General features: G+C 45.8%; 1 protein-coding gene across 2 annotated transcripts in view; it reads right to left on the bottom strand.

Moving 5' to 3' along the window:
- Positions 1-18,333, bottom strand: part of PSD2 (pleckstrin and Sec7 domain containing 2) — a 201,261-nt gene that overhangs the window by 117,085 nt on the left and 65,843 nt on the right. Inside the window, exon 2 of one of the 2 annotated variants that reach the window (XM_019534783.1) lies at positions 12,928-13,552. In XM_019534783.1, the coding sequence (XP_019390328.1) occupies positions 12,928-13,487 (560 nt within the window). In that variant the 5' untranslated portion in view covers positions 13,488-13,552. Of the gene's footprint in view, positions 1-12,927; positions 13,572-18,333 lie in introns of those variants that run through there. The other variant, XM_019534784.1, reaches the window with a different exon arrangement.

The following is an 18,333-nucleotide window of genomic DNA, read 5'->3' as shown; positions in this document are numbered from 1 at the left end:
CCCCCAAAAGCCCACTGCAGGCAAGAGAGCAGCTTGGCACAGAGGAAGAGGGCCACCCTCCAGGCCTGGGAGCTGTGAGTTACAAGGAAAAGAGGATTCCCACAGGGGAGAGGGTGTCCCCTCTGATTAGTTAAGGGCTCCTGAAAGTATAGGTCCTACTGGAAGGGCCCCCCTAAAGTTACCAGGTTTCTTGTAGGGCTTGGGAAAAGCAAAGGGCATTGGGATTTCCCCTTGGGATTAAGCTTATCTTTGGGGTTCTTGCACCGTAAGTGGTATGATGTCATGCCTCATATTTTGTGACCTCTCATGTTTGTAAATTAGTAGATGAGTAGAGTCCGAGGGCTCTGCTGGAACCCCCTGTTGCTATTATTTCACCTGTTGTTTATTTGTATTTATTTGTGGCTTATTTATTGTTCACCCATGCTTATCTATAGTTTATCTCTTGACTATCCATGTTTATTTTGGGATTTATCTGTTTCAGATCAGATACTTACCTGTATCTGGAGCACTGGTGTAAGGTTTTACAGCATTTACCCAGAGGGTATTATTTATGTTATTTTAAATAGAACATATATAGTACATATGTTTATATCCATGTTTCTTTTCCTTGTGATAAGTTAATGTAACTACATTTGTATATAGTTAAGTCCCCTGACTGTCCTGCCCTGGTTCTAGAAGGACGGAGGGAAACTGAGCAGTCTGCAGTTCCCCCCACATCACACCTGCCAGCTAACATTTCCCTTCAGTTGGAGAAGGGGAGTATATATCTGAGTTACCTGGGCTACACCTATGAGAAGTGCCCAAGTGAGTTTGAGTACTGCAGGTTTTGGGTGCTTAACCTGAGGCACTTCAGTACTATCACAGGATGGATAATCTGTGATTTCTGTAAAGCTGGTCCTTTTAAGTTGTCTCCTGTTCAGTATCTAAAATCACTGGCCACTTTCTAATTCCTTGGCCCCTTAAACTAGTTAACATGCAGCTGGTTGTAGCTAATTGTTCTAATGATGTCTGTCTGAAAAGCTGAATTTTTCACTGCTTCTATTTGCAATGTTTCACTGTAATTATCTTCTTCAGCTGAGAGAATTCAAAGTCAGGGTGGTGATGCTGTGTTGTGACACTGTGACACAGACTAACTCCTTTAATAACCCTAGCTCTTCTGAGACATTAAAGGCCCAGCCACAGCTCAGGATTTTATATTAGGCCATGAACAGCATTACTGGGCATGAAGGTGAATGGTTTCATTATTATCATCTCTATACTTCCTGAGGACTCCGAGCAGGGTCCCAACACAGTAGGCAAAATGCAGCCAAATAACACAAAATCTCTCCTTGCTTCATACAGCTTGCAGTTTAACAAGATACAGACAAGATTTGACAAGCGAATAAACAGAGAAACAGATGTGGGGAAGTCAAGGCTGTAGTGGAGACAGGTGTCTGTGCATAAAGAGTTGTAACAAAGACAGCTGTAGGTAGCTTCCTATTTAAAGAATGGGAGTTTGATGGCACTGAGATAGAGGCAGGCTTCAAGGAAGGTTTCAAATAAAGATACTGAAATGGCTTTCTGGGCTTTAACAGGGACCTCTTCTGTGCATAAAGGTAGCATGGGAAAAAGTATATGTGCATGTTGGAGAAATGGGCAAGTGGGTAATCAAAGCAAGTCTTACTGGCAGGAAGAAAATGAGGTCAGTACTGAGCAAGTAGTTAAGGTATAGAGGCACCACACACTTACTACATAGGAAACTGACTTTACTACATAGTAAAAGTGGAATGAACATGAAATTCACAGCCCTAATGCATAAGAAATCACGCAAATATGTATAGTAACTGCCATGTGGGAAATTTACTATGCAGACTACTTTGCACATGGGTATCCACTCCTCATCCCTGTGAAGTGTTAAAGGCACTGTAGCTGTGATGGTCCAGGAATTCTCTAACAAAGCCTGACTAAATGTATCCCAACTGCAGTTGGGCCACTAAAAGATATTGCCCAAAAGAGCCATCCCTGGGGAAAGTCCTTTGTTCAGTAAAAATAGTCTCCTCTGCCACCTAGTGGCCAGGCTCTGCAATAGTGTTTGCTTCAGGTAGCTAGCTTGGGAAAGCCCATTGTGTGCCTATGCTCCAAGGCCTATGACAGGGGTAAGCAATGTTTTTTGGCTGGAGTGCCAAAAAACACCACAAGGCCTACCTCGGAAGGTGCCAGAGTGCTGGTATGGCAGAAAAACAAAATGAGGGCAAGGGGTACATGGTAGGATTCCCTGCTTCTGCCCCTTGCCCCCACCCAAAGCCCCTGCCCCACAGCCCGGGGTCTGTGGCTGTCAGCAGCTACCCCGGCTCTGAGTAGCTGCTGGAGCCTGGGCTGCTCCCAGCAGGGCTTGCAGTGTCCCAGCTGCCTGCTGGGAGCAGCCCAGGATCCCAGCTGGCCGCAGCCCCCCAGAGCCAGGGCCGGCTGCAGCCTGGGAGGCTTCAAACAGTATCGGCTCTGCACCCAGCGCAGCCCGCCCCAAGGTGCCCATGCAATCACCACCAACATGAAGCTGATGTCGGAGCTGTGCAGCCCAGCGGAGCTGTTTGCACAATGCCCACTGCTTGCTGCAGCTGCCAGAGCCCAGGCTGGCTCCAAACAGCTGTGCCTGCACGTGCCAGTGCAAAGCTGATGCTGGAGCCCGGCACAGCTGTTCAGAGCCTCCCAGCTGCAGCCGGCCCCGGCTTTGGAGACCTGCTGCCAGCCGGGATCCCGGACTGCTCCCAGCAGGCAGCTGGGATACTGCAAGCCCTGCTGGGAGCAGCCCAGGCTGGGTTGCTGGCAGCAACTACCCGGAGCCAGGGCTGGCTGCTGCGTGCCAAGCAAAATGGCCTTGCATGCTACGCTTGGCACATGTGCCAGGAGTTGCTGACCCCTGACCTATGAGAACAGGAATGAGGATACAGTTGTACCAGGCCCTCTAGTGTCACATCAGTCTCGTGCCTCAAATGGGAGTGGCTATCAGGATGTACGAAGGGCCCAACTTTCTTTTACAGGCCCTACTACTCCTTACAATGAAACAAATTTATAATAGCATAAAATCTGTGGCAAATTACTTCACAGTTACTGGGTTGCAGGTCCCTCATCCTTGGATAGATGAAGTAGGGCTATCTGGTGGGGGATTGAACAATGAGAACAAGAACCCTGTACTTGATGAACTGGAGGATAACACAGGAGGATATACTTAGCATTGCCTATTCCAAGCATTAAAAGAATGAGTCATCCTACCACCAAATAATTAGGTTTTAAACAGCAGTAAATCTTGGGTTCTTTTATCTCTCTCCATCCTTTCATGCTCAAACTTTTTTCTGCAAACATGAGAGCCAGACATTTCCTCTATGTTTGAAATAAAGACAAAGTTTCTCTTAGAATCATCTTAGAAGCCCAGGAGCTTGGGCTTTAACATATACTGACACCAGTCATCAATGCAAACCAGACATTAGCATGAATGACACAGCCCACAACATCTTTACAAACTGTCTGTTGACTTTCAAGAGCTCCTCAAATCATTTGAGTTACAAAGTGGGTCATCTATAGCACTAGTTTTCTTTAAAATTCCCTCTTTACCTGCTGGATGAGAGAAAACCTTCACTTCCTGGAAAGAGGGTGGAACTTTAAAGAGTCTGTCCACCTGCATTGTGATCTCACATTTCCATTACCTCTCTGGGTAGCTTGTTCCATTGCTAAACTGTTTGCATCAATTACTGTGATATTTAACCTAAATTTCCCCTGCTGCAACTTAAGCCCATTCATTACTCTGGTACTCTGCTCTATTTGCACTGACTAATGAGAAGTACCAGGCCCTTGTTAGCTGACAACAGCCTCCTAGCATTATTGCATCTCTCTCTAGTCTGCTGTCATTTATTTAGGTTTGTTGATATGGATGTTTGAATATAATTTCTCATGCCACACAGCTTGTTGGCTGCCCTGAACTCTATAATTCTCCATCTATATAGCAGTGCAAGTTGTCTTAATGCCAGAAATGAGTCCATGACATTCCACAGAGACTATTTCTAGGGTTGAAATGGTTGGGTCCTATTCCATTTGTTAGATGCCTAAGTGGACTTAGGCATCTAACAAAAGCAAGATCCTATTCCATCCTTCTCAAGTCTCTGAAAAAAGTTGACATGTCTATTTCTGGTGAGCCTTAAGACTAAACCACAAAAAGGAGCAAGCAGAAGGAGGACCCATCACCTTTTTCATTGCTTTTCAGGGACTTGAGCAGGGTGGAATAGGATCACATTATTTTACTTAGATGTCTAATAGATGAAATAGGTTCTGGATGCCAGTTCCTACTATCCAGTGCCAGTTGTGGTAGGTGCTGTGGTGTGGATATGGGTTCATTGAGAACAGAGACAATGCCTGCCTACTCATCTCACATACAAATAGCTATCAACTGCCAGCAACTTCTGATTACTAATGACCTGGGCTAAATTCAGATGGGTAACTAATAGGTCACAGGTGAGGATCTATCACTATGGGTGCTTGCTTATATAAACCACCCGCCCCCCCAAAACAGCATTTTACTTTAAATTTGGCACGTTCCCAGAAGAGGCAGCATGTTACTTTAACCCGACTTGCCCAATGTCTGTAAAGATCAGGCACTTTAGTGGGGCTTTTTTGGTGCTTTTATCTAATAGCTGATTGAACCAACTTTAGCTAAAAGTGCCAAAAGCCCCGCTGAAATGCCCAGTCTTTACAGATGCTCCAGGGCTGCATTCAAGGAATGTACTGCTTCTTCTGGTAAGGCACATTTTTTTAACGTCTGCAAGCAATTTAAGTCCGTAAGCCAGTTTGCCCATTCCTACCCCATCAGCCTTTTTTTCACCAGAATGAATGTATCTAGTTATCTTTACCTATCTACATGGTGCTCAGTTTTTTTCAAATCTTTTACCTTTATTGTTCCTGGTCTTTGAGGGCACAGACAGAAGTGCAGCTCCGTGTCTAACTCATGGTGCTTAACACAAAGTGCCATGAGTTAGATTGGCCCTTCCAACGCAACAGACATTTTCTGTTGGGTTGGGAGGGTGGGGGACCAAGCTCCATTTTGGAGGCAGTCCAGTTAAGGAGCTGCGTGTCTGCAGCTTCTCTCCCTTAGCGCCCCCCTCCTGCTCCCAGCTTTGGTACTGTCTGCATGATGGAGGGGGGGGGGGAGTGGGGAGAAGGGAAGGGAGGGAGCTCAGGCCCCCTGAGGCAGGGTCTCCAATCCACCCACCCCCACCTAACGCAGGCTGGGAAAATATCATGCAGACAGCACTGGGGTGGGGCTGGGCTGCATTAGCTCATCCACCCAAGCAGATAGAAGTTAATGAAGGTGCTCTGCTTTGGAGAGCCTTCATTTGAACACTCAGGTTAATTTATCATGTAACTAGGGACTTTGAAAACTGTCTACAGCCATGCTCCTGTGTTAGGGCATGCCTGTACAGCACTTTTAAGGGGCTGATCACAAAACAAATGTAACTTCTGTCTCCACCCTGCGTTCCCTATGTAGAAGGCCATAGGCAGACTGCGGGGATTGCTTCTCGTGGCACCCCCAATCCTTGGCTGGCGCTCTCAGGGGGAACACCAGCGTTCTCACCTGCCACCCCCGCCCACCACCTAAGCAGGAAACACTGCTGTCGGGGATTCACCAGCACTCTCAGGAGGTGCACTTGTACCCCCGTACACCCCCTAATGTTGCCACTGGAGTAACATCAAGAACAGACTATATTTAGGGAGCATGGAAGCCATCCCTGGACTTAAGTGTATGCAGCCGAGGTTTACTGACTGACACAGACCCTGGACCCTGAAGAAGTAGCCTGCAACCTGCCAATGTCATTAGGCCCAGGAGGAAAACAAAACAAAGTAGTACTTTTAATCAGCATTGCCAAGACTAGAGAAGTTTGACCCATCACCATCTATCATGGTATCCTATCTGATAACAGGAAAGATTTTTCAAAGGGATTAGAAATATACTTTCTCTGATAAACAACGCACTCCTACCCATAAGTCCACCTTATAATGCAACAAAATCTCATTAAAGATTTAAGGCAATGTGAGATCCTAAATCTGAATTCATTTTGGTCCTGTGACAGGGAGTAACTTTCCCACAGAGTTAAACAGCAAGGGAGGTGATTACTTTAAGTAAAGTCGGATCCATATTTTTTTGCTTGCATTATGTCTTTGTAATGGCATTGGAGTTATGCTGTATCTAATTGCCTATGCTGTCCCTTCCAATCATCTTTGAAATGTGGCTTTATTGCTTATAGTGGTTATGCTTGCAAGTGAACTGAACTTGATTTTTATGCATTGAGTTGTTTACATTTCATATCTTGCTGTTTAATTAGTCATAATAAAACAGAACTCGCTTTTCTGTATATGCAGAGCTGGGATTACTGGGATTATCTGTAAAGAGTGTAAATCAGGCTTCTGATATACCACAGAAAAGGCAGAGGCCTCTGAAAAGTTTGTTTAGGACTTGATTTAATGGAATGTGAGCTTTTTCGGTTGTAGAACTTCTTTGGAAGAAATGGATGGGAAATTGCAAATATTTTCATCACAAAGTTTAGGTCACCCACATTTCACTACGTTTTGCTCTGGTTTGCAGAAGGATGGGATTTTAGTGCATGCTTGCCACTCTGTATTGCCACAAGTTTTGTCTCACCAGACCTGCATGTAGTACAGAGGCCAGGGAGACCTGACCTTAAAATCCCAATAAACAACAGCCTTTCACACACTCAAATCACTCAGAAAGTTTGTAGAAATGACTCCTTTGGATCTCACTAGTAAGAAAACTCCCACTTACATCCTGCCTTCCACCTTGAGGTTAGTTACTGGAGATGTGTTATACATCAAACTACCAGGAAAAAGCAGAAAGTAGTGTGGTTCATAGAATAAGGCACTTAAATGTGAGTCAGGAGATCAGTACTCTATATCCCTAATAAATGACCCAGGCAATTCAGTATGTATCCTTGTGCCTTGTTTTCCCTTCCTGCCCTTTGTCTGCCTTCCCTACTTAAACTGTAAGCTCCATGGGGCAGGAACTGTCTCTTAATTTGTATGTAGGACAGTTAATTCAGTGGAGCCCTGACCTTTCTCTCAGCACAACCAGAGCCACATAGTGGTAGTAAATGAAAGGGATTTGCACTGCACAGGGGGGGCACTGCCATGAGCCCTCAGAGGCCCCGATTGCCACTGCCAGAGCCAGTGAGTGCGGGGAATCACTGAATCAAATCACTGTCCTCCAAATTGGTTGACTCCAAATCCAAATCAAATACTTCCCTATTGGCAGAGGCCTTCATATTCAGTGAAGATGCAGGCTCTGGTCCTTGTGCAATTTGTTCCCTAGCCTCTCAGCTGGGGGAAGGTAGCATTTGGCTCTTGTGTTCTTTCAGGAGACAGGCAGGATATAAATGAAAGGGAGCTTGCTTCAGTTCTGAAGCTTGTAGGCAACATATATACCTTAGGGTCTGATAGCTGTGCTCGGATCTAAATCTGCATAAATTAAAATCACATAGAAATGAGGCGGTGCAATATATGTTGATTTATGCAAATGAAAATACACATATTCAAAGTTCTTGCTGTTTCCTACTTAATAAATATTTTATGCAAAAATGTTAACACAAACAGATGATCAGTAACTGAGTAGAAAAACTGTAGGCCTTTCCCCATCTCTGCCACTATCGTGGCTATATGACCTTGGGCAACTCACTTCTCCCCCTCTCCCTCACACAAGCCTGTTCTCCTGCAAATTATATCAACTGGACTGACCCGCTTTAGTGAAATGCTTTGAAATCTATTAATGAAATGCAGTATAAAATTGCAAAGGAATGAATAAGTATAACTGAAAAAGTTTAATTGTTCATTATTGGCTATTCATTAGAAATGTTATCCAGGCAGGATTAGAGGCCCTGTAATAGGCATCCTAGTAACAAAATGGGTTGCTGCAAAAAAAAAAAAAAAAAAAAAAAAAAATCGAATCTGTTTGAAACAATGAAGAGGAGGTCACATGCAAAGTTGGTGCAAAGCCACTTTCTCCGACAAGCGTTCGCCACAACCCCCTCTCAGTTCTGAATGTGAATCTTTCAATGGTTTTGTTACTTGCATAACTAATCACAGAGACAGGTCTGACTTTAGCTGGGAAGGGCCAGTTTTACGTTAAATTAATGAAGCCATGGAGATATGTTGATTATAATCATGCCAAGCCAAATTCTACCTTAGTGCAAGAATCAGGGTCTCTGTGGACATTAATGTAAATGCATCTGCTAATACCAGCACTGAATTTGGATCATACAGATGTTTCAAACACCAACTATGATGCTTGCATAATTGAGACATAATAGATTATGTCGGGCAGCTCAATCTAGTTTGAAGAAAGGGAGAGAATTTGGTCCATGTCAGTAGCTGAGAGATATTTCCCAGGAGCGCTTGTTTATTAAGAGGTCGCTTATAGGCCTGGGCAAATAGGCAACTATTTGACTCAGATTCAGATTCAGCCAATTTGGATGTCGGAGATTCAATTTTGGGATCTGAATTGTTTTTCCGATTCGACTCAGCCGAATTGCTTCGGAAAATTCGGAGCCGATTCAGAGATTTGGCCATAGAGTATAATGGGGAATCAATGAAATAGCTATAACTTTGTTGTCTTTTGGCTGATTCAGACACTTTCATGGATGGTAACCACTGCTGAGAGCATATGTACCAAGTTTCAAGGTGATAGGTGCAGGGGTTTCTGGGAAACTGCATCTCAAAGTCCTGAAAGAAAAACTCATGTCACATGTGTGTGTTAAGGCACGGGGGAGGGGGGGGTGAAAAATACAGGGATGGTAGCCCCTGCTGAGGACACACAGTCTGCCAAGTTTCAAGGAGATAGGTGCAGGGGTTTGGGGGAAACTGCACCCCAAATTCTTGAAAGCAAAACTCATGTCATTTGTATGTGTTAAGCCACAGCGGGGTCAAAACTGCAGGCTTGCTAGCCCCTGCCAGCTGTCAAGGAGATAGGTGCGGGGGGAGTCTGGTTTCTGGGGCCCTGCACCTATAGCTGCTGAAAGGCAAAACTGATGTCATGGGTGTTTGTGCAACTGTGTCTGTCTTGGGGCATGGAAGGCAGGGGGGAGGGGGAGGAACTAGTGCAGGCCTGGCTGCTAGGCCCTGCTGAGGCCACAAAGCCTTCCAGCTGTTACGGAGATAGGTGCAGGGGGGGTTCTAGGGCCCTGCACCCTTAGCTGCTGGCAGGCAAAACTTGTGAAATGGGTGCTTGTGCAACTGACTGTCTCTGGGCAGAAGCAGTTCCTGGCTCTGTATTGATGTTTTCCTCTTCTTAGTCTGTGGTTTTGTAGGTGTTAATCCTTGCTCATTAACTTGTTATCCTCACTAGCTACTGTATATTGAGCTGGTCCCTGAGTGAATCATGATTGATTGGTAACACAGTAGCTTAGTAGCCAGGCCTACAGTAGTTCCCCCTCCTGCTCCCCATGCCCCAAGACAGACACAGTTGCACACACACCCATGACATGAGTTTTGCCTGTCAGCAGCCAGAGGTGCAGGGCCCCAGAACCCAGAAGCCCCTGCACCTATCTCCTTAACAGCTGGCAGTCTTCGTGGCCTCAGCAGGGGCTAGCAGGCCTGCAGCTTTTACCCTGCTGTGCCTTAACATACACAGTGTCACCCACGTAACAAGTTTTGCTTGTCCGCAGCTTGAGGTACAGTTTCTCCCAAACCCTTGCACCTATATCCTTGAAACTTGGCAGGTTTGTGGCCTCCACAGGGGCTACTTCCCTGCAGGTTTGACCCCACTGTGGCTTACCACATACACGACATGAGTTTTGCTTTCAAGAATTTGGGGTGCAGTTTCCCCAAACCCCTGCACCTATCTCCTTGAAACCTGGCAGGTTTTGTGGCCTCAGCAACTACTACCATCCCTGCAGTTTTACCCCCACTGTGGCTTAACACACACGTGACATGAGTTTTTCTTTCAGAACTTCAAGGTGCAGTTTCCCAGAACCCCCTGCACCTATTGTCTTGAAACTTGGTATGCACTATGCTTCCAGCAGAGGCTATCATCCCTGCAAGCTTCATTTGAATCAGCTAAAAGGCAACAAAGTTATAAATATTTCATTGATTCCCTGTTACACCCTTTCGCCGAATCTCCGAATCTTTTCTGAATCAATTCAGAAAGCTTAAAACTTCCAGTGATTCAATTCAGATTCATAGATTCGGCCTCCAAATCATCTGAATCATCTCTGAATCCGAATTGTGATCCAAAGCTTTGCATAGCCCTAGTCACGTATATTGCTGAAGTTTCCCAACTTGTTTCTAATCTGTAATTTTTTCCCAAATATTGTGCCTAGAGTTGAAGGCCAGCATGTTTATCATGTAAGAAAAATATAAACAAGAACAAATTTCCTGGAATACTGAACACAGCTGGGTTGTACTGCCCCCATATTCATGTGCCAGTACCTCTATTTCTCTCTTAATGCTCAACCAAAGTTGATTGGGTAATGGTGGGTCTTTCTTGAGCTATAATGCTTTGGCACGCAGCTGTTTTGCAGATGATTGGAAAGACTGTTTCTTCTGTTATCTTTTTCTCTCCCTCCTGACAGTCTGTGCCCTTCTGAATCTAGATGATTCTTGCATCCCCTTTAATAGCTGTACTAACTATTGTACTGTAATGGCTGTACTGACCATTTCCTTTTAAATCAGACTGTAAACCCCCTAATCACTGTTGATGCTCTCCTATGGACCCTCTGCAACTTGCTGACATATTTCTGGTTGCATAAGCCCCTGCTTCGTTGGCACCAAAAGTAGGAAATCAGCTGAGAGAGAATCCAGGATTAACCAGAGGATTTATACAGGTAACCCCCACTTAGCACTCTTAATTGGTGAATTCCTGAAAAATTGACCATTAAGTGAAATGAGCATTAAGTTAAATGGAAAGTATTTGATGATCCAAGATGGTGACTGCAATTGTTTTTAATGATCCAAGATGGCACCTGTGAGCGTTGTAACAAAACTTGCTGAGTGCTAAGTGAAATGAGCGTTGTAGTGAAATAGTGCTAAGTGAAACAGTGTTAAGTGGGGGTTGCCTGTATATATAAAAGGTCTCCCCAGGCTTTTCCACAACCAGACTTGGTGAGTATGTTGGTGAAAACCTCATCAATCCGGACACCTGCAGGAAATGAGCACAGCCTCTCAGCATGTAAAAATATGAGCTTCTATTGCTTGAGCTAAGGGATCATCTCTATTGACACCAAATTGTAGCAGACACACAAACTTCTAAACATGCTCCAGATACTGAACAGAGACAAAGATCTATCCTACTGTATAAGTTATGCATTAAGCATAAACATGGCCATAGACGTAAGCCCAGGCTTTTCAAAGCTAGAGTGGCCACCAATCTGTATCTTCACTTCTGCTTCCTCCTCTGTTGTGTCCCTTCTAACGCTTTCTGGAGCTCCCTCAGTACATGCCACAGAATAAACAGGAACACTGATGGACAACCCCTCCCCCCACAAAGGACAATGTATATAAGGGCTTTGTTACATGTGGCACAAGGAAACCCAATCTAGCCCCCTACCTTGTCCCCCTCTCCCCTCGCTCCTGACTGCACTCCTGGACTCAGCTATGCCCTGTGATCTGGCAAGCTAGCATGGACTCTGCAGGCTGTTTGTATGGAGTTGCACCCCTGGGAGGGGGAAAGTCACAACTCCAGGGATAGGATGGGAAGTTGGCTTGGTGCCAGAACCATCCCCGGGGCAGTAGAGTTCAGGGGATGGAAAATTTTGTCCACACAACAAGGGTGTGGGAGGAGACACTGCATCCTGGGTACTGTCAGACTGCAACTTGGATGGTTTATATGTGGGGAGTAGCTATACATTAAAGGAACATGAGCTGGGTAATATGGATCAGAGAGAAACCTGCCCTTGAATGGTGTAACTTTAAGCTGCCTAAAGTGTGCTTAAAACTTGTTTCAGATGTCAATATGTGGACAGTCTGTGGATAAAGAGCTGCCTAAAATTAATCTGTAACAAGTCCCTAAGTGTTGAAACCTTTCCTGAAAGAAAAGAAATGACAAGTATGTTTTTAGTCTCTCAAAAAAATAATTTCTATCTTAGCTGCTGTTTCTCACCCTTAACCAGGGGAAAGTAAATCTGCTTCCTCACTTGATTGTGCTCCGCAGCATCAAAATTGACAATAACTTATTCAACAAAGTGAAACTATTGAAGGTAGTTGTCACACCAAGTTATTTTTAGTTAAGCCAGTTCATATACCCATAGTTGTGAAGCCATGGTGCTGTGGACTTGAGTTGCTCTAATGGGTTTTTGCTACCTGGACTGAGCTTTGTGCTACTGCTGGTAAGCTGACTAAATTAAAGATAGCCTGTGTATGGCTACATGAGATGCAGTTACATCTCCTAAATGCAAGGCAGGCAGACACAAGGTCAACCCTAGCAATAGTTACTGCAAAGTAGCAAATGAAGGATCAAAATTCTCCCCTCTTCCTTTAATAGGAAATAAGGGATCATCTTTACTGATGCCAGAAATTCTCATTTTCCACTGAAGAACCTGATCCAAAGCCTATTGAAATTGCCACGTCTTTCCACTGACATCAGTGAGTTTAGGATCAGGCTGTTGTGAAATGAGGGTGCCCAGGCAATCAGCAACTCCCAGCACCTAGGAGGCTCAAACCCTAAGTGCTGGCAAATGCTGAATTTGTAATGGTGACTACTCCACAGGTATTTGCAGAGGGGTATAATTAGCAAAAAAAGCAGTAAGAAAGGATATGTTCAGGGGTTAAAGCTAGCAATTAGAACATCTTTTAAGTTTCAGATCATATGAGTTACATAGTGAGATGCAAATAGATTTGAGGGTGAACAATAACATGCGCATTAATTGGAGCATGGGAAGAAATGTAGAGAATTCCAATTACCTTAGTTGTTCCTCTGGGTTGTCAGTACTTAGCACCTCCAGAGAGTCCAGGGCTGTCTGCAAATGCACATTGATGAGCGGCTCACTATATATCTCCTTGTTTGGTGAGTCCCTCCCTTCTAAATTGACATCGCTCCTGCTTGGCAGGACACTATTCTGCGTCTCTGTTACCTCCCTGTCATCAAAGTCCCTCTCCTTCCCCAGCACGAACTCTGCATGCAAGCCATTCGTCATCACCAGTCCTTGGATTCTGCTGCTGTCACCCTCTGCTTGTTCTTGCTGCACCAAGTTTCTCTGCATTTCAGTCTGTTTCCACATATCTGGTTCCATTTCCAGATGGTCTGCTGTATGCCTGATGCTGTCATTGGTTGAGCTTGTGTCTTCCTTTGCTCTGGATGGCTCCACATTAATTGGGAGGCTAGGTTTCTCATTGGAGGAATCTGCGGACTTTGCTAGCTGCTCACTCCCGTTATTACAGGATTCTGGGGCTAGCTGCAAGCCTGAAGTTTGTGTCTCATTATACTCTGCAGAAGATAATGGAAAGTGAATGTTCTCAGTCATGTTCAGCTTGTTTTCACAGTGCTTACACTGCTTCTTTCCCTTGGTTAATTCAGGCTTAGTATTATCTATAAAGGGAGAGAAACAGAGAGTCATGAGTGTCTGAAAGGATTACAATTAAAGCAGTTACTTGCAAATGGTTTAGAAAGAAACAAGGCAAATGTGTTCCCTGATAGTCTCACTCAGGGGCCGTGGTTGGAAGGTTCAGCTCCTTGCAAGGGATTGCTGAAGTGGGAAGAAAACTTACGAAAACTCAAACACTCCTGTGAAAATAAAGCCCAGTGTGGGGATGCCTGTCAAAATCTTCATGCTTACAACCTGTGATACAAGCAGAGACCACTTGAAGAAAACAGTGGTGTTATCTAAACACAGTGGTCTCTCTGCAATGAGGCCCCAATGTGGCCTCTTTTCCTGAGTAATCCTCCTAGGAAAAAGAAAAGCCAGTGCCTGTGGTTCTCCCCGGCCATATCAACAGGCAGCAAATGCAGATGCAAGACTAGTGTTGGGACTTTCTGTCCATCTCTAGTGAAGGGGCAAACTTCTAGCTTAGTTCAGGCAGGCAATAGAAATACATTAGGGCTGTGCAAAGCTTTGGACCCTGATTTGATTCAGTGGAATTTGGCCTGATTTGGTGGCCAAATCTCTGAATCCAAATTGAATCAGGAGACCCTTTAATCTCTCCAAATTGAATTGGAGCTCTCTGAATCGATTCAGAGAAACTTGGAAAGATTTGGCGATTTGGACATAGATGCAGCTTTACATGTTTTTCCTACGTACCTCTAGGTAGCAGGCGGCTCATGAACATTGCGATGCTGGGGTGCATGGAGTGTCCCACAGAAGCATGGGGGGCTCCCCAACACACTCAGCAGTGGACCCAGAAGTGAACCGCTCCTGTGGGATGCTCCATCCTCCCCAGCATTGCAGCATTCACAAGCCTCACCTGGTACCTCAAGGTATGTAGAAAATACATTTAAAGCTGTCTAAGGCTGAATCACTGATTCCCTTAATCAGCATCAAATCTTCAGATCTGGTTTTGGCCGAATCGAATTGGGGACAGTGATCTGAATCAACAAATTGAATCACTTTCCCCGATTCGGGCCAAATCTGAATTGAATACCGCCTGTTTTGCACACCCCTAAAATACATGCTTTGAAACATTCATGTAACAAGGGGGGAAGTGGAAGAAAAAGAAGCAGCTGTGCTGCTGGTCTGGCCACTGCCATGCCACTGGCAGCACAGGTAGTGATGGTACCCCATGTGGCACTGCCTCCTAGGGTACTCATGCATCACCCATTACACCTTTCTTTTAAAATGCAGAAATTGTTTCCTTACAGAAAATGTGCCCTAGTGCCAAATTGGTTGCTGATAGCTCCATGAATACGATGTCTCAAAACAATATCTCTCCAGCTATCACAGCACTGGGTAGGTTTCAGTGACAGCTGGCATTGCTTACTTTCTCAAAGTCTACCACCCCTGACCATATCAGAGCTATAATAGAACAGCCACCTCTTATCCAAGGACACACACAAGCAGATACCTGAAAGACATCCCTGGCTTTCTCAGGCTGTGAAGCTATCTTGGTGGGGGTGGGTACTGCCATGACTACTATACTGTGTTTCATCATGGCCAGTACCTGCCCCTAAGACTGCCATAGTTCTGGGAAGGAAATGCTGTTAGTCTGTTCTCCTATCTTGGGCTCAACTTAAAACTTCAAAATGCTTAAAACTTGCCTTTGCCCTAATACCTACAAAGTCCTGCTGGTGTGCTGACATCACTGCCTGCCAACGCTGTTTCATTGTTTCTTTGTAGTCCTCTACATATCTGAATACACCTGTTGTTCTGTCTTGCACTTGTTGTTAGCTCTTTGGTGCAGGGGCTTTTGTTTTGTTTTGGTATAGTGCCTACACAGTGGGATGCAGGTCCATGACAGGGTCCTGAGATGCCAGGACAACATAAATAATAAGTTACTGTACAATCAGGAATGGTGTTGGTGTCTGCCATTACAATGCCATCCCAGAAGGCAGCTTTTGAGGAAGCTGTCCCATCATTGCAAGTCCTGGATTGCTGGTGCCCAAAGATATCAGGGTGCCAAAGGGACTGACACCCACAGAGGGTGGAACAGGTTAGCCTGGCTGAAAGGTTGGCATGGCTGAAAGAGGAGAATGGGGTGAAAAGCTAAAATGGTGAGAAGCTTATCAGTAGAGAGAAGGGTCTGTACTGCTAGATGTACCTCAGGGGATCCCAGCAGTGATTACACAGAGCTATTTAGAAGATGAGCCAGGATATCATAGAAGGGACTGTACATCTGCCAGTGTGTGTAGGGATAGTGTGTTAGGTTAGGAAATTCATGGAAGCTCAGGGCTATTTGTAAGTACTGCAGCATGAAAGTTCAGTTGCCCTGCAGGCTTCCTGGAACCTCAACAGTATTGGGTCTTTCTCTTAAGATTAGTCTGCTGATACTTTGCCTTCTCAGTTAAAAGCCAGACACAATGTGCTGGGGAGGAGGGGGGAAAGGAGGGGTTGGCTTCAATTTTTTAACACCTTAAAGTTCAGGAGAGATGTGCAAACTCGCAAAATTATTCCTGCCGACTCTTTCTACATAAAAATAGTTTCTATACTGCCAGAGTAACACATTTTTTTTCCCCCTACACACAAATACTGCTTAAAAGTGTCACCAGGTTGCCAGTTAAGACTGTCACAAATGCATCCTTTATCCATAGCCTATGAAGTACTCTCTATGGAGGACAAAAGGACAAGTTATTGTACTGGACATACTTTACCTGTAGTGTTACCGAAAAATAGCTCCTTATTATTTAGCATAGATATGGATATACAATCTGTCAGCCCTACAGATAAAGTCATTTGTGACTGATTAAAAAATGAAATATTTCCTATTAAAATCCCAGCCTTTGAATACAATTTGAAACAAGTGACCTAAAAACAGGCAAATTAAATACGGCAGGTTGGGTGCTGGGATTCAGACTGAGGTTTAGGAACATATGAAGTAAGTCAAAGAGAAAAATGATTTCTTCCCCTAAGCAGGGAGCATGGAACATTAATTAGTGTAGGAAACAAGGGGGCTGGACTCCTGGGTTCTGTTCCTAATTCTGCTGTTCACCCAGGATCTGGAGTAAACCATTTAAGTTCTTTCTGTAAAATAGGGATGAGTATTTTATTATCTGAGAGGTGGTGAGTTTGTAAAAGGCTTTGGGTGTGTCCACCTGGCCTTCAGGAGCACCATCAGGAAAACAGCTTGTCTTTTTGCTTCACCTTTGTGCTAGACAGGTTGGCTGAACATGGAAGCAGCCCTGGATGTGACCTTAAGAGAGAGTGGCACAAAAAAGTACAACCACCACCACAATTGGCAGTGTTGTAGCTAACACTGCCCCATGGATCACTTGCCCCACTATGCTCCTGCTCCAAGTAATGTTGAGCACCTGTTAACAGGCACAACCAAGACAGAGAGCCTGCCTCATTTTGGGGAACTGGCACATACAGTGCAGGAGTGAGAAGGTGGGTCATGCTTTATGGTGGTGCTCTCACCACTGGCATAAAGGCATTGAGATTCTTTATGCAACTATATTAATAATAGTAATACTAAGCTGCTCCCACAGCCTGGACACACTAGGCTTGTCCAGCCAGGTGTGCACATGCCTCTTGCCCCGTCTCAAACCCCTTTGAGGTGAGGCAAAATGCACATGCAGGAATGACAAACTTCCAGCGTGGGGAGAAAATTAGACCCCTGGATATACAGGTGTCAGACAAAAACCTGGGGGGGGGGGGGAAACAGATCAGGGCACAGTCTGGGACTGTGCCATGAGGCAACCGGAGACTCAGTCCTCCAGAGATGCTCTGGCACAGTGCCAGAGCATCTCTATGATTGGCTCTTCCCCACTCCTGTAGCAGGGCAGGCAGCGGTGCAAGCTGCAGGGACCCAGCTTTGACCAGGTAGGCAGGGGCTGGAGACAGCAGGGGAAGGAGCAGGGGGCTGGAGACAGCCCTGGAGACATTTCTCTGCTGCCTCCAGGGCTTCTTCCCCTGCTTGTCTACAGCCTTGGGAGAGCAGGGCACAGCAGGCAAATGCTTCCGGGGCTGTCTTCAGCCCCCTGCTCCTTCCCCTGCTTGTCTCCAGCCTCCCGAGGCTGGAGACAAGCAGGGGAAGAAGCAGGGGGCTGGAGACAGCAGGGGAATGTCTCCAGGGGCAGTCTCAGCCTCCTGTTCCCTTCCAAGGCTGGAGACAAGCAGGGGGCTGGAGATAAGCTGGAGACTTCCCCTGCTCTCTCCAGCCTCCTGCTCATTCACTGCTACTGCCAGTGAGTGTGGGGGCGCTGGGAGAGCAAGCAGGGAGATGGGGGAACGAGCAGAGGGTGGGGAGAATGAGGGGGATCAGGGGAATGAATGGGGAGCTGAGGGAACCAGGGAATGAATGGGGGTGGGGGGGAATAAGCCTCCTGTTCATTCTCCTATTCTTTCCAGCCTCCTGTTTGTTCTCCTGCTCATCTGCAGCATCCAGAGGCTGGAGATGAGCAGGGGGCAAGAGACCATTGGGGGGTGGGAGGGGAGCTGTCACCCCTGTGGGGGCCTGGGACTCTGCAGGCAGGGTAGTCCATGTGCTGTGAGGGGGGGCTCTCCCCTATGGGAGGCAGGGGACCATTGGCAATGCATAAGGGGTGCACGTGTACTCTCTGAGCATGGCAGTGCACCCCCTCAAAAAAGGTGCTGCCAACACTGTCAGTGGTGCCTGCAGGTGGTTGCCGCTTGCCACCCCCTGCCACTGGTGGTGTCTGTGGGCAGTTAGCAATTGCTGCTGGCCACCGCTGTCGCTGGTCTCTGTGCGTGCTCACCATTC

Source organism: Crocodylus porosus, unplaced genomic scaffold (genome assembly GCF_001723895.1).
Source record: "Crocodylus porosus isolate Cpor-Errol unplaced genomic scaffold, CroPor_comp1, whole genome shotgun sequence".
NCBI lineage: Eukaryota > Metazoa > Chordata > Crocodylia > Crocodylidae > Crocodylus > Crocodylus porosus.
Note: the sequence above shows the minus strand (reverse complement) of the source record. Positions and strands in the feature narration are given on the sequence as shown.